Source organism: Pleurodeles waltl, chromosome 10, assembly GCF_031143425.1.
Source record: "Pleurodeles waltl isolate 20211129_DDA chromosome 10, aPleWal1.hap1.20221129, whole genome shotgun sequence".
NCBI classification, from domain to species: Eukaryota; Metazoa; Chordata; class Amphibia; order Caudata; family Salamandridae; genus Pleurodeles; species Pleurodeles waltl.
In genome coordinates, this window is record NC_090449.1 from 458384996 (window position 1) to 458409803 (window position 24808).

Here is a 24808-nt window from a genome sequence, read left to right on the forward strand (position 1 = left end):
AATGAGATTCTGTGAAAGACATCAGTGCTTGATTTACAGGCAAGTAATTTTCCCTTCGCCTTACTCCTTTTTATGGGATGCTAAGCCTGAACAAATAATGTATGTTCCTCTGTCTCTGTAATAGTTTGGTACTTAGTGCATTTCTTTTACAGGGAGGAAAAGGAACGCTGGATCCGTGCTAAGTATGAACAGAAAATCTTCTTGGCTCCACTACCACAGTCTGACATACCTCTGGGGCAGCAGCTTCTAAGAGCAGTGGTGGAGGATGACCTGCGTCTGGTGATGACGCTACTAGCACACGGCTCCAAAGAAGAGGTTAATGAGACATACGGCGATGGGGATGGACGCACAGCACTTCACCTCTCCAGTGCAATGGCCAATGTTGTTATCACACAGCTGCTTATCTGGGTAAGGAACAACTTTGATGAAGTGGGGTCAGGGGAACACAGCGAAATGGACTCTAAATCACTTGCTTTCAGATGAGGATTGACCCATGCCCACTATCAGACACCAAAACTCTTCAGGGAACAGCTGGCCACTTCCCTGTTATTTGCAGTGCCACAGGGGACCAAGTTTTTTAAACCTGCATGTGTTCCTAAGAGGAATCAGTGTTGCTTTAAAAAAAAAATATATATTGAGAACACTTTGGGGGGAGAACCCCAAGGTTGCCCAATACAATTCCCAAAGAATTTCAACTGTGGTCACATTTCATGGATATGCATCATTCTGAATCACAGTTAAAAGGGGACATCCATTTCACTCTCCTCCCTAATTGCGATTTGGAAACATTTTGACTTTGCGAATCACAGGCATCTGATAGAGACTTATAGTTGCAGATTCCTTACCTTAGAATTTCCCTGAGGTGTCAGTCCAGATTTGGAGATTTTCTCGAGCAGTACCCCTACACGCTGTTAGGTAGCATCGGTCAACTCTGTGTACGTCGTAGGCTTCATGCTCTCCGGATATGACATTGCACGTCCTATATAGACAGCACTCTGGTGCACTGACGTCAGTTCTTTTCTTTCAGCGCCAGCCTACATGCAGATCCGAATTAGAGTTACCCCTGAAGTCACTTTTTGACTGGACTTTTCAACTTTCGTCACAGCTTTTTTGATGTTCTGGTGCGTCGAGATGTTGTCATGGAAGACCGGATTCAAGCCTGGCGACTCCGGTCATCTGATGATATCCATGATAGATCCTCATCTCGTGTGTCTCTGGTGTTTGGAATGCGACCACGACCCAAAGTGGTGCTCCAAGTGCCAGACCATGAACCTGAAAGCTTTGCGGGAGCGGTCACTAAAGCTGCTTGCGGCCTGGTGCTCGGCTCCACATCGCCCTCGGTCGAGACGAAGGTCCTGAGACCGCTCACGGAGCCCACACTCTTTGTAGTCAAAATCTAAGTCTTTGGTATGTTATGGTAAGCACAAGAAGAAGTTGAAAAAAGAGCAAGAGTTCTTTTACTTCACCCCGCCGGTTGGATGACGCGACGCAGGAAAAGGAGCATCGTCGCTCTAGGCCTCCGTCCTTGGAGCCTACTTCTGAGTCAGCTCTGCACCTCCCCGAGTTTCGGGGAGCCGAAGCCACCTCTGCCCCATTGTGTGAGTTTTACAAGGCCATATGTCTCATCTTTGGGCAGTCCAACCCTGTCTAAGTGGCTTTGGGCCCCTCAGGGTCGGCAGGGGCCTCTCAGATTCCACACCCAGGCACCCAGGGATCTGTTCCCGGATCCAAACTGGCATTGGTCGTGCCACCGCGACCATGACGGTTCAGGCGTCGACACTTCCGACGACGCCCTGGCCCACGGTAGCCATATATCCTGTACTCATTCCCGAAAGCCGGACCGGCGTCGCTCAACGCCAGTTTCAAATTCTTTACTCTTATGGGCACGGGTACGGTGAGAGTATGGAAGGGTCACTGGACCCTTTAAAATACCAGCTTGATCACCCCATGGACTGGGCTCAGGACCTGGGTGAAGCCAGTGATCTGGACACTTTCCCTGATGCTGGCATGCTTTCTCCTCCCTACTGTGGCTACGGAGGAGGGAGCGTCCTATTTACTGGTGGTGAGGAGAGCGGCCAAGGTCCTGAGCCTCGAGGTGCCTTTGGTGGCCATCAGGACTAACCTCCTGACTGAGGTGCTTTAGCCATGGGCTTCCTCTTGAGAACCCCTTTTGCTCTTTAATGAAGTTCTCACTGATGTCCTGCTGGGAACTTGATCCAAACCAGCACAGGGCTTCCTGTTAATAGGACAATCGTTCGCTGCCATAGACCAGTGCCCATGACCCAGTGTTCCTGGTGCAACACCCCACCTCTGAGGGCTTGGTTATCCAGACCTCTGCATCCCCAGGCACATTTCCTTCCGCACGCCCAGTTAGGGAATCCAAAAGACTGTATCAGCCTGAGAAGATGTTGTTTTCCTCCAGTCTGGTATTGAAGTCCATGCCTTTTGGGCCATTACTCCCATACTTTATAGAACATGGTTGCGCAAGTGATGCCACAGGTCCTGGAGGAGGCCCAGGCCATTCTCTCCCAAGCTGTTGCTGATGTGAGAGATACACTGACTGTTGGAAATGGGATCTTTGGTTGACAGTCAGGTTACCCCCCTGTTCAAGCAAGGGCCCTCACTCTAGTCAGGGTAAAGGAGAATCACCCTCAGCTAACCCCTGCCTAACCCCTTGGTAGCTTGGCAGAGCAGTAGGCTTAACTTCAGAGTGCTAAGTGTAAAGTATGTGTACCAACACACACAGTAACTAAATGAAAATACAACAAAATGACACAACACAGGTTTAGAAAAATAGGAAATATTTATCTAACCAAAATGACAAAAATCCACAATTCACAAGTCAAGTTATCAATTAAAAAGCAAAAAGAGTATTTAGGTAGTTTAAAACACACACTAACACTGTTAGTGTGAAAATGTACCTTGGGTGCATCAAAAATAACCCCGCACAGGCGAGTGTGTGTAAAAAAGGGCTTGTGATGCGTCGATTCCACTCACGAGCGGGACCTTGCGTCGTTTCTCCTTTCGTCAGGTCAGGTGCGTCGTTCCTTCTCTCCGCAGGAGAGCGAGGCGTCGATCCGGTCAGCACTCTCAGGTCCGGACAGGCCTTGCGCTGTTGTTACACACCCAGCTCAGGGTCGGAAATCCAGCCACACGATGATCCGAAAACCACCCAGCGCGGGTTGCAATCTCCCAGCCTCCATCAGCAATGCTGCACGTTGTTTCTCCAGCTCCGTGCGTCGATTCTTCAGTCTCGTTTCCAGCGAGCGTCGATTTTCAGCCGCGGAGGCGGCGGCGCATCGATTTCCCAGCCGCAGATTGGAGTCACGTCGATCTTTTCCCAGCACAGTGTTCTGTGCGTGGATTTCTTCCTCTTAGGCTGCCAGCTTCTCCTTTCAGGGTCCCAGGAACTGGATGGGCACCACAGGACAGAGTAGGAGTCTCTCCAGAGACTCCAGGTGCTGGCAGAGAGAGGTCTTTGCTGTCCGTGAGACTTCAAACACCAGGAGGCAAGCTCTATATCAAGCCCTTGGAGAGTTCTTCTCAAGATGGAAGGCACACAAGGTCCAGTCTTTGCCCTCTTACTCTGGCAGAAGCAGCAACTGCAGGATAGCTCCACAAAGCACAGTCACAGGCAGGGCACCTCTTCTTCCTCAGCTCTTCAGCTCTTCTCCAGGCAGAGGTTCCTCTTGTTTCCAGAAGTGTTCTGAAGTCTGTGGTTTTGGGTGCCCTCCTTATACCCAATTTCTCCTTTGAAGTAGGCCTACTTCAAAGTAAAGTCTCTTTTGAATGTGAAGTCCTGCCTTGCCCAGGCCAGGCTCCAGACACTCACCAGGGGGTTGGAGACTGCATTGTGTGAGGGCAGGCACAGCCCTTTCAAGTGTGAGTGACCACTCCTCCCCTCCCTCCTAGCACAGATGGCTCATCAGGATATGCAGGCTACACCCCAGCTCCCTTTGTGTCACTGTCTAGTGTGAGGTGCAACCAGCCCAACTGTCAAACTGACCCAGACAGGGAATCCACAAACAGGCAGAGTCACGGAAATGGTATAAGCAAGAAAATGCTCACTTTCTAAAAGTGGCATTTTGAAACGCACAATCTTAAAATCAACTTTACTAAAAGATGTATTTTCAAATTGTGAGCTCAGAGACCCCAAACTCTACATGTCCATCCGTTCCCAAAGGGAATCTACACTTTAATCTGATTTAAAGGTAGCCCCCATGTTAACCTATGAGAGGGACAGGCCTTGCAACAGTGACAAAACAAATTTAGCAATATTTCACTGTCAGGACATATAAAACACATTGCTATATGTCCTACCTTAACCATACACTGCACCCTGCCCTTGGGGCTATCTTGGGCCTGCCTTAGGGGTGCCTTACATGTAAGAAAAGGGAAGGTTTAGGCCTGGCAAGTGAGTACACTTGCCAAGTCGAATTTACAGTTAAAACTGCACACACAGGCACTGCAATGGCAGCCCTGAGACATGATTAAGAGCTACTTATGTGGGTGGCACAACCAGTGCTGCAGGCCCATTAGTAGCATTTGATTTACAGGCCTTGGGCACCTTTAGTGCACTGTACTAGGGACTTACTAATAAATCAAATATGCCAATCATGGATAAGCCAATTACATACACATTTTGTAAAGGAGCACTTGCACTTTAGAACTGGTTAGCAGTGGTAAGGTGCCCAGAGTAACAAAAACAGCAAAATCAGAGTCCAGCACACATCAACAACCTGGGGAACAGAGGCAAAAAGTTAAGGGAAACCACGCCAAGGATGAAAAGTCTAACACTGATGTTCACAAAATGATGTGGACAGGATACGACCAACTCACTAGGTAGATCAGTTACATCAACAGTGGTCTTAAGGCACCAAGCTTGGTTAAGGACGTTTGACTTTTCAGGGGATGTCCAAGCCGTGCTTATGGACATGCCCTTTGGATACAAAGCAAATTTGGCGCTTGAACGCTTTAAGGATTTCTGGGCTACAGCCTGCTCCTAGGGCTTCGCGTCCCTTGCCCCTCACCTCCCACAGTCTGCTTTTCATTCCTTTCATGGCTGCAGAAGGGGCGCTCAACCACTTCCCTCTCCCTCCAGCCACTGTGCCGTGCATGCTGCCCAGCCTCTGTGTGGCCTGGGACATGGGATCCAGCATCCTCGTGAATCAGGGGGCCAGTGGTCTGCCCAGTCCATCACCCCTCCCATTGCAGCCTCCAAATCTTTCTAGTCTGGTGCTTTGCCATCACCAGCCCCAATGGCATTCCATCACGTCAGCCCCAAAAAGCCCAAAGGAGGTACTCCCTCCCTTTTGAGACTACTCCTTCATCAATGCCACCATCATGCAGTCGGAGGATCACCTGGTACTTCTCCGTGAGGAAGTTATGGCTGTCTTGGCCAAGGGAGCCATAGAGACGGTCCCTGTGCCAGAAGTAGGCCGTGGTTGTTATTCCTGCTACTTTCTGGTGCCCAAAAAGGATAAAGGCCTCTCCCCTATCCTTGACCTCCTGTCCCTTAATTTCTTCCTCAAGAAAGAGAAGTTCAGAATGCTCATTCTGGCTCAGGTCCTATCTGCCCCGGACCCAGGAGACTAGATGGTAGTGTTGGAATTGCAGGACGCATATTTCCATATTCCCGTCTTGCCGGTCCACAGACGTTACTTGTGTTTCATGGTCGGCCACAAGCATTTTCAGTTTACCGTGCTCCCCTCTGGACTTACCAGCGCCCCTTGGGTGTTCACCAAAGCGATGGCAGTGGTCGCAGCTCATTTGCGCCAGTTAGGGGATTCAGTCTTCCCCTACCTTGATGACTGGCAGTTGAGGGCGGGCTCGCTCCAGGCTCCCACCTCCAGACTATGGCGAACCTCCTGCATTCTCTGGGGTTCATGATACACGTGCCGAAGTCACACCTGACTCCCTCTCTGATGCTCCCTTTCATCTGGGCAGTTCTGGACACAGTGCAGTTTCGGGCCTTTCTCCCCGAGCGGCAAGTTCAGGATATTCAGGCTATGATAACCACTGTTTCAGCTTCTTTCCTGGATTTCGGTGAGAATGACTCTGAGGCTGCTGGGCCTCATGGCCTCCTGTATCCTGCTGGTGACACATGCCAGATGGCATATGTGGGCACTGCAGTGGGAACTGAAGTTCCAGTGGGTGCAGGATCAGGGGAATCTCTCCGACATGGTCCAGATCTCAGAGAAAACCTCACAAGATATGCAGTGATGGCTTTTGAACTGTGATTGGGTCAGAGGTAGATCCCTCTTCCTTCCCTGACCAGATCTGACAGTAGTGACGGATGCATCACTCCTGCGATGGGGCGGCCACATGAGAGAGGTGGAGATCAGAGGCAGAGTCTGGGCTCTATATCATTCTTTTCGAGCTCAGGGCGATCAGGCTAGCATTGAAAGCATTCCTTCCCTCTCTCAAAGGGAATCTGGTGCAGGTGTTCACGGACAACACTACTGCCATGTGGTACTGCAACTAGCAGAGCAGGCTGGGGTCATGGACCCTTTGTCAGGAGGCTCTGTACTTGTGGACATGGCTGGAACATCACTGCATATCCCTATTGGTTCAACATCTGGTGGGTTCTCTGAATGCCAGAGTGGACAAACTCAGCTGTCAATGCCTGTGTGCACTCTAGCACAGGGCAAATGGAAAGATCCATCTCTGTCTGTTCCGGAGCTTCATTAATAAGGGCACACAAATTTGTGAGTGCAAAAACAACAAGTTAATGGATGGAATGCTTGAATTAATATCAACCACTGACAATCATTCAGGCCGCATCCCAATCCTTCGTTTTTTTTACACACCATCCCACCCCATTTTGAATGTTGGCATATGCAAATCAGTCTTGACCTGCTTCCCGTGAGAGCAGTCTAACCTGAACTGTCACACCAGGAGTTCCCTGGACCAGAAACAAGCATCCTGGGACCGGTTTCGGGGTATCACCCATCATCAGCCTGGCTAGCTTGAATCCAGTGGCACAGTGAGCCCCGGACCCATGTCTCGGCATACCCAGCACACTTAGGGTGGCAGATGCAAAAAGAAGAAGGTGATAGATGGAATGCTTGAATTAATCCCAGCCACTGGCAATTGCTCAGGCCACTTCCCAATCCTTTGTTTTTTTTTACTCACCATGCCACCCCAGTTTGGACGCAGCCATATGCAAATCAGTCTTGACCCTGCTCTCCGTGAGAGCAGTCCAGCCTGAACTGGCACACCTGGTGTTCCCTGTACCGGGAACAAGCATCCTGGGACCGTTTTCGGGTTATTACCCATCATCAGTAAGGCTAAATTGAGGCCAGTGGCACTGTGAGGCCGGGACCCATGCATACCTGGTGCTCTTAGGGCAGCAAAAACAAGAAGGTGCTAGATGGAAAGCTTGAATTAATCTCAGCCACTGGCCGCATCCCAATTCATGTTTTTTTTGCCCACCATGCCACCCCAGTTTGGACCCAGCCATATGCAGATTAGTCTTGACCCTGCTCCCAATGGGAATAGTCCAGCCGGAAGCAAGCATCCTGGGGCTGTTTGCAGTTTCTGGACCGGCACTAGTTTTTTAGGGCACTTCTTTGTTTAAGTCTTCTACTTCTTTTTGACTTAAGAGTGCAGAGTGATAGGCCATAATATCTTGACTTAAACTAGAGATGTCATCCTCGTTTGTCACAACTCTCTCTGATGGCTTGAACATCTTTGTTAAGATCCATTAATGTCCTTTTTGCTGCCATCTCAGTTGCTGAGTCTTGCTGCTTTTGGATTTTATCTGAATTTGAGACTATTCCATGTGCACCATCCCCCACACCCAACCCCCAAGCACTAGTTCAGGGCCTTATGTGACTATATCACCTTTGCTTTTGAGATCCCCCCTCTCACCCAAACTCTGTTCATGCATTAACTAAGAAGCATAATTCTACCACTATGTGAAAAATAGAGACCAGTGCAGTATGTGCCCACTTCACGCTCACCGTCTGCGCCCGTCCGCGCCTGGACTGCGCACAGCGCCAGTCCCCCTGGTCCCCCCAGCCAAGACCCCCCCCCAGACAACACTACTCCACAAACACACTCCACTCCCTCAACCCAGGACCACGCCCCGTCTGCATCCAAACCAACCCCACACACACACACAGGGACCCTTCACCTGCTATGCCTGCCGATTCTCCTGCTCCACCTCTAACACCCACACGCCCCACACCAACCCCAGTGCCCCGCACACCAAACACCACAACCTCAACGCAACAGACACCAGCACAGACCCCGCACACCCCAACAGGCCCCACCACAAAAAAAACCACAACCTGAACACACTCCACAACAACACCACCACAACCCACAGCAACACCACAAGCCCCCACACCAACACCATCGCACAACACAACAACAACACCCCCCACAACCATCTCAACTGCTTACTCCTAAACACCCGCTCCCTACACAAACATACCATAGAACTCTGGGACCTCATCACATCACACTCACCTGACATCGTCTTCCTCTCGGAAACCTGGACGAACCACTCATCTGAGCCCGACATAGCCACAGCCATCCCTGATGGGTACAAACTCCAATGTAAAGACCGCCTAAACAAACCAGGAGGTGGTATCGCCATCCTGCACAAAGACACCATTAAGGTCACCACCAACACACACAACACCCTCGACAGCGCAGAACACATGCACTTCCTAATCCACATAAACAACACCACCCTCGGAGGTACACTCATATACAGACCCCCAAGGCCACGCCCCCCCCTTCTGCGACACCATCACTGACACCATCAGCCCTCACGCCCTCACCTCCACAGACTACATCCTCCTCGGTGATTTCAACTTTCACTTGGAGAACCCTTAAGACTACAACTCCTCATCTCTCCTAGACAACCTCACCAACCTCAGACTCAAACAACTGGTCACATCACCCACCCACTCAGCAGGACACACACTAAACGCAATCTTCACTTCGAGCCAACACATAACCTACACCCACACCACCGAACTCCACTGGACCGACCACCACTGCGTCCACTTCTCCTTCGCCAAACCCCCCACACACCAACACACCACACCCTACCGCATGTGGGACAAGATCCCCACAGACCATCTGAACTCCCAACTGGCACAGAACCCCCCGCCCACACTAACAACCCCAACACTGCTGCCCACAACCTCGCAAAATGGATCACCACCTGTACAGACTCGCTCGCCCCCCTCAGAAAAAACATCACCACTCGCAACATCAAGAACGCCCCATGGTTCACCACTGAACTCCAAGACTCCAAGCGCAAATGCCGCAAAGCAGAGAAAGCCTGGCGACAGGAACACTCAACCACCAACTCCTCCAACCTCAAAACCTCCATTCGCAATCACCACCAACTCATACGCACCACCAAACGAGCATACTACAGGGACCGCATAGACAGTAACTCCCACAACAGCAAAGAACTCTTTACCATCATCAAAGAGCTCTCCAAACCCAAAGCCAGCAACATAGACACCACGCACCCAAAACTCCTCTGTGACTCCCTCTCAAACCACTTCCACTGCAAAATCCTAGACTTACACAACAGTTTCATACCACACACACCCACCACACACACCCCCACCCGTCCAACACAGACCCCCCTCACACCCCTCCAACCTACTAACCACCTGGGCCCCAACCACCGACGAAGAAACTGAAAAAACAATGAATTCCATCCACTCTGAATCCCCCTCCGACCCCTGCCCCCATCGCTTCTACAACAAAGCCAGCCCAACCATCGCCCCCAAGCTTCGCAACATAATCAACACCTCATTCGACACCGCCACCTTCCCAGACTCCTGGAAGCACGCAGAAAATAACGCCCTCCTAAAAAAGACCAAAGCTGACCCGGTCGACCTCTCCAACTACCGCCCCATCTCTCTCCTCCCTTTCCCCGCCAAGGTCGCTGAAAAACAAGTAAACACCCGCCTATCCCACTTCCTTGAGGAAAACAACACACTCGACCCCTCCCAGTCTGGGTTCCGCAAGAACCACAGCACGGAAACTGCCCTCATCGCATGTACTGACGACATCAGAACCAGAGTCAACAAAGGCGAGACCGTCGCACTCATCCTCCTGGACCTCTCTGCGGCCTTTGACACTGTCTGCCACCATACACTCTGCACACGCCTCCACAACACAGGGATTTGACACAAAGCCCTAGACTGGCTCCCCTCCTTCCTCACCGATAGAACCCAAAAAGTCCGCCTCCCTCCGTTCCACTCCACTGCCACCAAAATCATCTGCAGAGTCCCCCAAGTGTCCTTCCCCAGCCCCACCCTTTTCAACATTTACATGACCCCGCTCGCTAACATCCTCCGACCACACGGAATCACCATCTTCTCCTACGCAGACGACACCCAACTCATCATCTCCCTCACCCGCAACCCTACTACTGCCAAAACCAACCTCCACGCTGCACTCCTTGACACTGAACTTGGATGACAGCTAACCACCTCAAGCTCAACTCCTTCAAAACCGAAATAATCATTTTCAGCTCCAACAAAACCATATGGGACGACTCCTGGTGGCCCACCGCCCTAGGCCCCGCACCTACCCCCGCAAACCACGCACACAACCTTGGCATCATCCTGGACCCCTCCCTCTCCATGACCCAGCAAATCAACGCCGTCAGCTCCTCCTCTTTCAACACACTCACACACGCTGAAAAAAACAGTCAAATGAATTCCCATAGAGACCAGAAAGACCGTCACTCACACACTCATCAGCAGCAGGCTATACTACGGAAACACCCTCTACGCCGGCACCACACTCAAACTCAAACGCAAACTCCAGAGAATCCAGAACACAGGCGCACGCCTCATCCTGGACCTCCCTTGCCATGAACACATCTCATCACACCTCAAATCCCTTCACTGGCTCCCCATCGACAAGAGGATCACCTTCAAAATCCTCATCCACGCGCACAAATCCCTCCACAACACCAGCCCAACCTACCTCAACGAAAGAGTGAACTTCCACACTCCCAACCGCCACCTCCGATCTGCCGACCTCGCACTCGCCACAGTCCCCTGCATCCAACGCACCACCACAGGAGGCAGATCCTTCTCCTACCTCGCCCCCAAGGCCTGGAACTCCCTCCGCAAGACCCAAGACCTCCTGCTTTTCAGAAAGAACCTCAAGACATGGCTGTTCGAACAGTGACCCTCCTTCCACCCCCGCCGCCCCCTCCAGCGCCTTGAGACCCTCACGGGTGAGTAGCGCACTCTATACATTTTTTTGATTTGATTTGACCTCTGTGAAAAAATTTTTTTTTGCAGTGCTGGTTGATGTGCAGGAGACAACACCGTCAATTCTACGGGAGGCATCTAGCATGGGCAAAGGTTATCCCTGTTTTACTCCAAAAGGCACATAGTAGCTGGAGATTAACTTTTAATCCTGGTGAGTCTTGGCTCTGGAGTCATTTCATACAGCTGTGAAGGGAGGCAAGCCAAAGCCCCTCCATGCTGATACTCCCTATTGTAGCCTCACCACTACTAAGCAGGTCTGTGCCATTCACAAGCCACATGACTGGAGCCCCACACGACATAAGACCCACTCCAGCACGGCCATGCCTCTTTTTCACTAAAGGCTTTAAAATGGGTACTCCAGCTCTACTCCTCGCAGCGGCCAAGATCATCCTGAGGGTTTTGGTGGTTAGCAGACCAGTTAAATTTACCTCCACCTGGTCGTGGCTGTAAAATAATTGGACACCCATCTCTGTCTCTTAATTGCAGACTACAGGAGATGCACAGGTAGTTCTAAAGAGAAGTAAGTCCAGCTGACCTTCTAGGCACCATCTTGCCTCTGCGTTGACATCGCTCTCCCAAAATGGTTGGCGTTAATGGAGGGATATGGGTTTGGGAAAAACTCAGGGAAATTGGTTTGATTCATGTGAGCTCAGTGAATAGGTTTCAGAAACAATCTCAGATATGAGTTCAGGCAAATTCTTAGCAGTGGTTTTGCTACAAACCTTCGTAAATGGGGTTCAGAAAAACTAAATGAAATAGATTTAGAAGAGCTCAGACAACTAACTCAGAATAATTTGGAATTAATGGGTTCAGAAGTACTCTGGATTGTAGATTAACAAGAGCTAGGGATTTTAGAACAGAGGAATTCTTTAAAAAAGTTTGGTAGTAAAACTTGATAGTGAATTCAGAAAAAACGTAGGCCCATATTTATACTTTTTTTGCGCCGCACTTGCGTCATTTTTTGACGCAAAAGCGGCGCAAACTTGCACAATACAATTGTATTTTGCAAGGTTGCGCCGTTTTTACGTCACAAAGTGGCGCAAATGCAGCGTTAAAAAAGTATAAATACGGGCCTTAATTATTCATGCGTTTTGGAGAACTTTTGAGAAATGAGGTCTGGTAAAGTTTCTGAACATTTGGTTTAGAAACTTGGGAATTAGATTAATATAATCTTTATGACAAATGACTTAGATAAACGAGTTGGAGACGCTTGGAAAAATTTGCTCAGAAAAAATGGGAAGTTAAAAGCACTTACAAAAATGTTCTCAGAAGAATGCATGGATTGTGGTCAGGTGCAGAAGGGGTTAGGCGTTGCAAAAACTCGGTGAAATGAAGTCAGGAAATCATATTAAGAAGAATGCAATTAAACTGAATCAAAAGAGCATGTAAAGTAGGACTAAAAAAATCTGAGCAAAAGAACTTTTGGGAATGTGGGTCAGAAGTTAGAGAAATAAGCTCAGAGGAACAGGTGAAAAACATGAGAATTCATCAGCAGATAGGTTCAGCAGTACTCATAGAATGGCTCCAAATGAAACATGTAGATATTTGTTTGGCAATAATTTGAAAACTATTTCAGAAGAACTCAGCTACATTGGATCATACAAGCTCAAGACAATGGGCCTGATTACAACTTTGGAGGAGGTGTTAATCCGTCCCAAATGTGACGGATATACCACCAGCCGTATTTCGAGTTCCATAGGATATAATGGACTCGTAATACGGCTGGTGGTATATCCGTCACATTTGGGACGGATTAACACCTTCCTCCAAAGTTGTAATCAGGCCCAATATGTTTAAGCTCAGGAAATAGCTTTAGAAAAACCATGGTGGAATTGGTTCTGAAGTGTCGACCTAAATGAACTCTGGGTAATTGAAAGCAGTGCCATTAGGTGGGCTTTGTGAATAGTGATTTTAGATGAACTCAGGTAATTAGAGTCTCAAGAGTTCTGGGGAAAAAAGTTCAGAAATCTTTGTGAAAAATTAGTTCAGAAGAATCTTGAGACAATTTGTTCAAGTGTTGCCTTGGAAAATGTAGTTCAGAAAAACCCTGGAAATTTGTTTATGTAAACTTCAGGAATCTGAGATTAGACAACATATTAAAAAATGGGTTCTTAAAAATGCAGACAAATGCCTTTCAGGTGACACTGAATAATAGGTTGAGGTTAACTCATTAATATGAGCTCAGACAAACCCTTTGGAGGAGCTCAGAAGATCACAGGCAAAGGAATTTAGAAGGTTTCAAGATGCGGTGCTGAGAGAAACTCACTGGTAGAAGTTCAGAAAAGCACAGCCTAATGGGTTCAGATGACCTTTCGTAATTGGGCTCAGATGAACGCAGGAAAATGGATTCATTGGAACAGAAGAAATAGGTTTGGAGGAACTCAGATAAGCAGGTTCAGAGAATTGGTTCACATGATCTATGTGGATCACGCTTTCAGAAGAACTAAGAAAAACATCTACAGAAGAACTTGTCTTAATGGATTTAGAGAAACTCATAACAATTGTCTCAGACAAACTGTATGCAGTAGGTTCCAAAACTTGCAAAGCATGTGGTCAGTGTACCTGTATGGATAAATATCCAGAAGAACTGAGGGATGTTTAAAAGAAATCTAAGTATTAAATACTATTGTAAAATGTTTAAAAGGACCTTTCAAAATGGTTCAAAATTACAAAGAAACTGATTTGGAAGGACTGTACCAAATAGTACCTGGAGGATTAATTGTCAAGGTTTCAGAAGGTCATAGGGGAAGGTAGAAAGTAGAAGAACATGCTGTATGTGGTCAAGAGGAACTCTGTTATACAATTTCAAATGAACTCTGGTATGGGCTCAGAATAACTCAGAAAATGACTTGTGATGAGATCCTGGAAATGGCTTCAAAAGAATTGATGGCTGTGAGTTCAGAAGAACTTGAGGAAATGGGTTAAAATGAGCTCCAAGAGGTTAGTTGTGATGTTTTTGAGGAAATAGCTTTGCAGTATCAGTTCAGAATAACTCAGAAAATGAGTTGTGAAGAGCTCCTGGAAATGGCTTCAAATGAGTTAGTGGCAATGGGTTCAGAAGAATCGGGAAATGGGTTAAAATGAGCTCGAGGAGGTTATTTAAGATGATCTCTGAAAAAATACCTTTGAAGTGCTCAGAAACTTTGAGTTAGAAGTACAGTGGGAAATCCATTTATAGGAGTTCACTCAGCATACTATGTTAAATATTTTTAGAAGCACAGTGGGAAATATATTCAGCTGAACTCCGCGGATAAAGGATTTAGAACCACTCAGTGAAATTAGTTCAGAAGAACTCATTGAAATAGGTTCCGGAGAACTCTGAAAACATCTCCAGAAAAATGGTAGAAAATGGTCTGAGTAGATTGCTTTGAGATTAGTTTAGAACAACATTTGAAAAATTATGTCATATGAAGTCTAGTAATACTGGGATCAGAAGAACTCTGCAAAATGGATTTGGAACCCAGCAGTTCCAGAAGAACTAAGAGAATGCACTCAAAGTAACTACTTGGATAGAGGAAGGTCCCAATAGTAGACACAGAGCCCTTGATTGTAAATAAAGAGGACAATTTGGCCTTCAAATATTTTCTGGCACATTAAAAGTGCACAGATTGTATTGACAGTTCCTGTTTTCTAAGTCTGCCAATGTAATAGCTTTGAGATTACCCCTTATTTTTATCTCATTGTCAGAAACCTTCATTGATAGAGAAGCAATGTCTCTTTGAATATGCCCATTATTCAAGAATATAGAGTTCAGTATTTGAATGTATGGCTTTTTTCTCCTCTAGGATTTTAGTGAAGGACAATTCTTGTAACTCCACTACTTTAGATTTTGTACATGGGGGAGAAGCAGTTTGTTTCCATTTGATGTAGTAGGCAGGTGATGGCTTTGTTTCCAGTTTACATATCAGATAGTGTATGCAGCAGGTTTATGAATATAAGGAATAATATATTTGTGTTTATAATAGTCACACCAAAAAAACACTATGGGGGTCATTATGACCCCGGCGGTCGGAGCTAATGTGGCAGTAGTACCGCCAACAGGCTGGCGGTACTTACCGCCACATGACATATGCTGAAGCCAACCTGCCAATGTACCACTCTGACCACCATGGCGGGTGCTATTGTGCCACCAGCAGTATCATGACCCTGCCTACTGCCATGGTTTTTGTGGTGTTCGTAACGCCACGGAAACCATGGCGGTAGGCCCTATTAGTGACAGGGAATTCCTTCCCTGTCACTGATATGAGGCCCCCCCAAAACCTCTCCAGATACCCCCTCACCACCTCTACATCCACGCCCCCTATTCACACACACACGCAGACACACTCATCCACACATACATACACTCATGCATTCATTCATTCACGAACACATCCGCACACACATCAAAACATACGTGCAGACACGCATTCACATTTCCATACATACACGCACTCACACACATTCATACATGCAATCACACACATTCATACACGCACACAAACAACACTAAACACACACTCACATTCATGCACACACTCACACATACACCCCCCCCACGCACACGCACACACACCCTCCACTGTCAGAGACCGATGTACCTGGATCCAGGGGGTCTTCTGGCAGGGGACGGGCCGGGGCACTGCTACCGCCAGCAGCGCCTGCCAGCAGAACACCGTCAGGCCCTATTATTTTTCATAATACAGCTGGCGTGGCGCTGCTGGTGGTAGCAGTGCACCCTTACCGCCATCCGCCAGTATGGCCATAGCCGGATTTCCGCCCTTCTTGTGGCGGAAATCCGGCTGTGGTCATATTATGGCGGACGGATGGTAGCCGTGGCGATGGTCTTTTGGCCGCCGTCGCAGCGGCGGTAGGCGGTTTTAACCGCCATTGTCATAATGGGGTCCTGTGTGTTTCTGTGATGGTACTCCAACAAACAGGTTGGGGTGGGGTTGTAGACCCTTCGTCAAGAGGCCTGCATCTCAGTACGTGGCTGTAACGTCAGGGCATATCTCTGGTGGTTCAACACCTGGTGGGCTCTTTGAACGCCAGGGCGGACAAACTCAGCTGAAGATGCCTAGTGGATCACAAATGGCGTCTCTATTCGGAGGGGTGCAAGGTTTCTTTCAATGATGGGGTGAGCCTTGGTTAGATCTGTTCACCACCGCCGAGAATGCACAATGTCAGCAGTTCTGTGGTTGCTCAGAGAAGCTTTTTATCTCAGGTGATGCTCAGGCCTCCTGTATACCTTTTCACCCATACCACTGCTGACCAGAGTTCTCAAAAAAATCAGGAGCGACCGGGCCCATGTCATTCTTGTGACTCCGGACTCGGCATGGAGCGTTTAGTAGCCGGAGCTGTTCAGCATGGCCATCGATCCTCTGATCATGTTGCCCCTTCGGAAGGATCTTCTGTTGCAAAAGCAGGAGAGGTCCTCCACCCAAACCAGCCAACTCTCCGTCTTCATATGTGGAGATTGAGTGGCAACAGTTGTCAACCTTCAACCTCCCTCCTGAGGTCTTTATTGTTATCTGGGGAGCCAGGCATTATCCACCAAGATGATATACGCCTGCCATTGGCAAAAATATATTGTGGTATGGTGTTCAGAAAGATAAATGTATCCACTTTCTGCCCCCTCTTTCTCAGGTTCTGCTTTTTATTCTTTCTCTTGCCTAGCAGCACCCTGCTCTTGGCAGTCTCAAGGGCTATCTCTGTTTTTTTGTGGTCATCCCATCAGCCATCCCTCATGAAATCCCTTGAACTAAATAGGTTCTTGCAGGGTCTCCAACATATGTTCCCTACTTCACACCTTTATCATGCCTCAGTGGGACCTCGATCTTGTTTTAAGTTTTCTGATGTGCGCTCTTTTTGAGTCCTTTCACACTTGTGCTGTCAGGCTGCTTACCATCAAAACAGCATTCCTCATGGCAATAACACCTGCTCGGAGGGCTAGCGTGCTTCAAGCTTTATTATCCAAGCCTCTTTATCTCACAATCTGTCCAGACAAACTGGTATTAAGCACTAGAGCCTCCATTCTTCCAAAAGTAGTCACTCCCTTTCACATAGACCAGTCTGTCACTCTGCCTACATTTTACCCTCTGCCACATCCTTCCAAAGAGGAGCAGCGACTCCACCCTCTGGACCCAAAAAGAGCATTGTTCTCCCTTGACCGCACAAAAGAGTTCTGGGTTGACGACCAACTTTTCTTGGTGTATGTCGGAGAGAAGAAAGAACAGGCCATGCAGAAGCAGGCCATCTCCAGGTGGATCATCTTCAGTATAAAGATCTGCTACACACTCGTCATTCCACCAGAGCTAAAGCTGCGACCACTGCATTACCGTGCAGCATTCTAGTCCTGGACATCTGTCAGGCAGCAACATGGAACTCATTGCACACGTTTACGAAACGCTACTGCTTGGATAGTCAGATTCGTTGGGATAGGCATTTTTCCTGTTCGGTCCTGCAGGGCTTCCTCGTCTGAAATTGGTCTACAGGCCCACCTCTGAGTATGGTATTGTTTCAGTATCTATTCTAGGTTTAGGAATCTGCAGCTTTAAGTCTCTATCAGATGAACTAGTTCCTTACCTTTGGTAACACCCTATCTGGTACAGACTATATTTAATCACAGATTCCTTACCGACCCACCCATCCTCCCTGCTCTGTAAATGGATTTCTAGGGACAGGGTGACTTCCCTTTAAAGGTACTTGGTTTTCCACACCAGTGGACAGTGTTCTTCATGGCTTCGCACTCCTGGTGTGCAAAGTCAGGAAAAGAAACTGACTTGAGTGTGCCTTGGTGGTGCCTATATTGGCACCACAAATGTCATTTCTGGAGCGAACAACGCCACACACTGCTGAGCGACACCACCTACCACCCGCAGGGGTACTACTCATGAAAATTTTCTGGATCCAGTCTGACGTCTGGGAACACTTCTTAGGTAAAGAAACTGCGGCTACATTTAGTCTCTACCAGATAAGGCGTTACCAATGGGAAGTAACTTGTTTTTCATACTGTCTAATCATGTTTCCTTTCCTAATCCCTGCTGGTTTGTGTGTAAAATGCTGTACCTTCATAAAGCACATTAACACTACTTTTTACAATTAAGCTATAGAAAAATGTTAAATAAACATGCATCTGAAAAAATTGGGTTCAAAAGTACTCTCGAAAATGGATTCAGAACAGCTGTAGCAATATTGGTTCATAGCAACTCTGAGGAATTTGGGTACAGAAGAACTGGCAACAGGTTCAAATCAGTTTTCTGTACATGGATTCAGAAGACTTCTGGGCAAATGGGTGCATGAGGACTTTAAAGAGTTAGTTTTAGACAAAGGCTCTCTTTATGAGAAGCCTGGTGTAACAGCTGTGATTCGCCATATGCCATAATTATTGCCAAGGATCCCACTAATTCTGGTGGCCGGTAAAATGAGCATTGTGGGATTTTGGAGAATAATATGTGAATCTGACTTAATGTGCCTAAGTATTTTCAGTGGATAATTCATCTACTAGGATTTCTGAGTGAAATAGCCCAGGCGTGATGCTCCTGTATAACTTAAACTCCTTTACTTGTCCATCACAATTACCAGGTCACTCGTAACGAGAGGCAAAGGCTGCGAAAACGGGTTCAGAAAACCCTAGAGAAAAATGTTTTCTTATGTCTGGAATTAAAGCTAGGTGTTGGAAACGTGGTTGGGAGGTGTAGGGGCTGAGGTAAATGGATTCATTGGCTCATGAACCATAGGCAAGCTATGGTGCTCTGTTAACCGTCTCTAAACTAATTATGCTGCTCTTGATGATTTTTCTCCATCATTCTTATTCTGCAGTATGGTGTTGATGTGAAGAGCCGGGATGCCCGTGGACTAACATCTTTGGCCTATGCAAAGCGTGCTGGTAACCAAGAGTGCATTGAGGTCCTTCTTCAGCATGGGTGTCCCAATGACAGCTGCGTGCCTCCATTGACTCCCAGCCTACCACGACGGAATGCCAACATGAACAACAGTAATTTAATGCCAGGTTCAGAGGTTGAGTTGGACCCTATCATCATCTGACCGAGGACATCCTACTAGGGAGGGGTTTATCTCTCCATGTGGCTCTTTTGCTAGTTTTATGCCCACCCTATCTCCCTGCCTAAGAAAGAGGGTGTCATCAGGTTCGTTTTCCAGAGGAACTGAGCTTTCTGCATAGTCTTTTTGTGTCCCTAATTAAAGTGGGAGGCCAGGACTGTTGGCTGCCCTGTTATTCACTTGTGACACTGGGAAAACGCAGAGCACAATGTGTATAGTTGTACGGGTACAGAAAGTGTGGGCACCATGAACATTTCCTGACTCAAGTGTTTTACTATGGAAGGTGTTTGTGGAATGACATCCCTTAAGCAAGGATTCAAAAAGCATGTTATGCGGGAGGATGAGATGCATTGCAGAAAGGTGGTTTCCCTGTATGCTCAAAATTATGCAGTTGGAGCAGATGAGATTCTAGCACTGTCACAACGTGTTTGTTGCAAAGGAAATCATATACAGTAGGTTGTCACTGGAGTATGCCCAGGAAAGACTGATAGGCACTGACCTCGGAGGCTGCTTTGAGGGAAGAGGGACTGTCCTCTTCTGAACTCTACTTAAAGCCTGCACTTATATTCTGTGCACCTTCCCAGCTCCATCAGCAGTTCACTTCCTGCCAGCAGTCTTAGGATTCGAAATAACCACCTGTAACACTCATAATCGATGACCAGCTGGTGTCGGTTTGGGTCACTTTGTTAGTCACTGGAGTGATTTCCCAGTGTGAAATCCAGCAGGTTCCTAGTTAAAAAATGTCCAAGTCATGAAGCTTTGATCGGCAGTGGCAACTTTCGAATTCAGTCACTCTCTGACCTGAAGACTTGACTGGGCCCTGAGGTGCCTGCCTCTGAAGTAACCTTCTGCAACAGCTGTTCCTTGATCTGGGAACATCTGCCAGCAGGTGTCACTCTGGAAGGCATTAAGAATTGTCTCTACTTAAATGTGGTCTTCTTAGTGACTTATCTTGCCCCACTATCTTCATTGCAAACACTATATACTTTTACAGTTCACAGAAACATGCAGACTTTTCCCAGTTGATCTTTACTTCAAACTCACTGTCAACTTATCTTCTGACCACTTGTGGCTGCACTCCATACTTTAATCAATATTCAGTCTTGGATGATGACCCATTGGCTCGGTTTTAATGACACCAAAATGATATTGTCCTCTTCTCAACCAAACACCAACTGTTGTGGATACGGTCTCACAATCCTTCCACTTTGATTGAAATTCCGCAGTTTCCCAAATCAAAATGTTTTGTGTCACTCAGGGCCTATCCTATCCTTGCATTTCATTTGCTTTCACTGTATTAGTGTATGCATTGGTTAGCTACCTACATGTTATCTAATACTATTTTACAAACTATCTCTTTTTGACTACCGATCACCTGGCCAAGAAATAGTAGATCATAAGATCAGCTATTGAATCTTCTGCAGGGACCTCGTTTAAACGTTGCGTTGTCTACAGATAATTCAAAATCACGCAGCAAGATTGGTTAACAGGACCATGAGAAGAATGCAGCTGGAAGTTTTCCCAGCTAGAGTGAATTCACTGTTGAGATTCATATCAACTTTAAAGTGTTCTCTTTTTGCTCTGTATGAAAATACCACTGTTATCTGAGCTAGAACTCCAAAATCTATCACTCAGCCACGTGGTTATTCAGGGTATTATTGTCACTTGACTGTCCTTCCTAGGAATCCTCACGTTTAGGAGGGTTAGAGTTGGTGGCTGAAGCTTCTATCGGTCTGCCAGATCCTGCAGTAACCTTTCAGAGTCTATCACAAAGATAATTTTTTCTCTTATGGTTATCTTTCTTCGCTCTGCTTGTTGGTTGCTTGTTTTACTCTCAGAGAGTGTAGTGCTCTAAAATGCTTTGGATTTGGCGCACAATACAAGGGTTCTCGATTGACCTGCTATATTGGCACCACAAAGATACATTTTACTCTCATCAAGTTGTTGCCTTAATTAGTCTTCCCCACCATATGAGCTTTCTTCAGCCATGTCTAGTAACCAGTAGGTGCCAGGCACCCACACGCCTTTAGCTGAATACTACGTTCAAGTGATTTTAAATGGGTTATTGCCCGTAGGCTTTAGAAGAGAGCAGTCATGAAAGGGGGACAAACTGCATTCCCATTCCTCCTGAAGAATTACAGAGACAGAGCATTTTCTATTCCTTCCGACTGAATCTCCTTGAGAGCCAGGCGAAGGAGTGCAGAGCACAGCTGGTTACTTTTGGAGTCTGTAAGTATCTGCTGAGGTAGTGCAGAGCGAATGTCTTCATTCCCCTTGGTGAAGTCTATAGGAGTCTGGTATACAAGTGAAGAGTGAATGATTTCCCCCACTCAGACAGTCTGTAGGAATGAACTTTCCTCCTCATGAAAACTGTAGGAGTCAGGTGAGCCAGTGAAGAGCAAACTACTTTCATATTTTCCAACATGGAAAGAAGATGTTATCAGCTTCTTCCACAATGCGTTTTTGTCATTGTCCTTCAATCAAATATGACAAAAGTAATTTAACCCTGTGTTACAACATATCTGGTGAATGGAATTGAAAATACACTATTGAGTGAAAACAGGTGAAGCGAAGCACACGTGGGTAAAGGGAGAGCTGGCACACATGTGAGAAAGGGTATGCGCGACACACAGCTTGACAAAACTAGAGGTGAAAGGAACAACTAGGAATCTGTCATGGCCGGACAATGGAAAGGGTTTGTGGGATGGAGGGCAGCAGAAGGTGAGATTAAGCAATACAAATAACAAGAGATGATGAGGAGAAAGCAAGAAAAAGAAACATTGAATTATGTGTCAAGGAACTACGGTGATGGAATATAAAGGGAGAGTATAATATCTTGCTGGAAAAGATTACACAGCTAAGTATATGAGAGAGGAGAAAACAGCATGATGAACTGTGAAGAGATAACAGTGGGATGTAGACAGGGTTTTCAGTACCATGCAGGATCAATAGGGCATTATAGTGGAAGATGATGACTGGAATGAACAGCTGTGTGGGCAGTGAGACAGAAAGGCAATGTTGTGGACGGGTGGCAATATTTGGAGTGAGTGAGTCTGATGGTCTGTGATAACATGTCTAAATGATGGGATGGAATAAGTACTAGTTATGTGGCGGGAGAGAAGTTCCACTTGGATTTGTCCCACGCAGGTGCAGTGCAGTGAGTGAGATGAAGGTGGCCAGTGAAATGGCCCTCAACATTGTTCTTTTCTTGGCATGTCTTTTCTTCACCTCAGGTTCCCAATGTATGTCTACCCTATTTCTTCTCGCTAGCACTCCGGACACCTAAACAGTTGTGTCCTTGATGTTGTGGTACTTCTGTATAAAGTGTATAATGCAACTATTTATATGGAATTCTGTAAATAGGGGGGCTCTACGTTTAACTGCAGTATATGTGGGTGACTTCTGTATTCTGAAAAAAATGTTAAATAAATGAGATAAAACGATCGACAGACCGTCTAATTCTGGTCCTGTAGTGATGATTTCAGACACCAGTGAAGTAGCGTCTCTTCCCTCACATTGAAAGAAGATATGTGAGGAAATGCTTTATAAATATGTAAGTGTTCTAATGCCACTGACACCTGACAATGTATTAGGCTGCCCTTCACTGTGTGTAGGTACAGTTGTTGCAATCTCGGAAAAGGCTACTTTTTCTAATCCACAGAGGATCCTTCTGCATTTATCTCTTCAGACATTTCTTACTTTGTGTTGAGATGAATAAAATAATCGTGGAAGTTCGTTGGTCTTTTTCTAATTATTCTTTTAGTTAGGTCTTCAAGAGGCATCCAAATTGTTTTGTGATTTTGTGCACTAATTAACAAAAGAAACAGATGGGCATGATTTACGTACTGTGTGCAGGGGTTTCTTTTTATTGTAAGTTCAGGATTTATTCAAAGACAAACCTCACTCACCATTTCTCATCTGCACATTACTTGTAAAAATAATGAAAAATGTCATCCCACTATCTGTTTCATAGAGGAATGTGTTTTTCTTTTCACAAGCTTATTATGCTTTGGGGTCATTGAGAACACCTGGAAGACAACGTTAGGCTTTCATCTTTCCCTGCTCTGTCTAAAGACCAAAGTCCAAAATCTCCATTAGGACAGCAACCCTATTTTGAGAACTATTTTCCTCTAAACTAAGGTAGGGGCGCTTTAAACATTCTACAGCATTTCTCCGCCAGATTTCTTTCCCATAAGTTTATACTAGAAACCCTAGGGGTTCGTTTCTCAAAGCAGGGCAGTCAGACTGAGCATTTCAGAAGAACTTCAGCTCCTGTTGGCATTTCGTCAAATTAATCATGAAGTCACTGTAAAGCAGATCGTCGGAGTGAGGGACTGGGCAGAATGGAGCCCCCATGACAAATTTCAGGCATGTCTACTACTTATCTTGTGTTTGTCTGTACGGTGTTCTGTCCATGTGCCCCGAAATAGAAGTCTAGTTTCGCGGGGAGGAGGACATTCTCCATGATAAGTGTTTTGGTAACAAGGAAATATGTTGGTGTTTATTTATTGGCTCATTGTCTTATCCAGTCACATTCTGGGAAGTCCCAGGTTCTATATGAACAAGCAGAAAATAAGGCAAGATGTACAAACGTGTTTTGCTGTCAAAACATTCCGGTTAGGAGTTTGCAACAACAAAAATGTTTTCGAAGTGTGCCAAACAATTGTTATTAGTTGGTAAAGCTTTACAGACTCATAAAATGTGTTTGCCACTGGATACCAAATTGCAGTTTGGAAGGGAATTCCTTTCAAATTGTGATGCGGAATCAGAAGTATTAAAGATTTGTGACTGGAATTTGCTTGCAAACCATTGAAAAGTTACAGACTACAGAGTTGGGGTGGTAACCTATTTACAGAAGTGAAGGCATCCCCTTTGAGGACCCCTTCAAGAAATGTGTTAAATATTTCAGGTGGAGTAGGCAAGTGTCCAAAGGACCATTGTCAACTGTCACTGAAACTTAATAAAATAAACGTTTTTTTAAAAATCAACTCTGTTTGCTTTAAGGAAATTAGGCTGCTTTTAAAAGCACAAATTCTTTATTTAAATGTAATCACGGGCATGATGGTCTGCTGTCCCTTGCAGACCAGCCCGGCGGTTGTGACCAGTTGGAGTGAGGTACAATTTACGACCTCATCCTACATAATGAATATTAATTAGGTTGGTTGTCTATACCCCACTCTGAGTCAGAATGTTGCAAACCAACTTGATATTACATAGGTTGGTTCTCAAAATTAAATACTGGTTGCAAAAAACCCAGGGCATAAATAGTGCCCGCTTTTTGCGACCAGTATCTTTGTACATCTGGGACATGTTTTTTCTAAACACCTACTTTGCCACCATACTTTCCCCCTTGATGTCCCATGTTTGTCTTGCAGCCTGCTTATTGCTTACCACTGGTTGTCCTTCCTGTCACTGTCATTTGCTTGTTTATTTTTCAATGACTTTGTTTGTTCATCTTGTGTCTGTGCCTCCTCTCGAGCATTGCCTATTTACTTGTGTGT

The 24808-nt window shown here is 46.5% G+C and overlaps 1 protein-coding gene across 2 annotated transcripts in view; it reads left to right on the plus strand.

Moving 5' to 3' along the window:
• The window catches only part of LOC138261617 (arf-GAP with GTPase, ANK repeat and PH domain-containing protein 3-like), a 2246054-nt gene extending 2223012 nt beyond the window's left edge, over nucleotides 1-23042 (plus strand). For both annotated transcript variants that reach the window (XM_069210744.1, XM_069210743.1), the window contains exons 17-18: nucleotides 153-408; nucleotides 19068-23042. In XM_069210744.1, coding sequence (XP_069066845.1) covers nucleotides 153-408; nucleotides 19068-19292 — 481 coding nt within the window. In that variant the 3' untranslated portion in view covers nucleotides 19293-23042. The remainder of the gene's footprint in view (nucleotides 1-152; nucleotides 409-19067) is intronic.
• Nucleotides 23043-24808: the final 1766 nt, after the last annotated feature.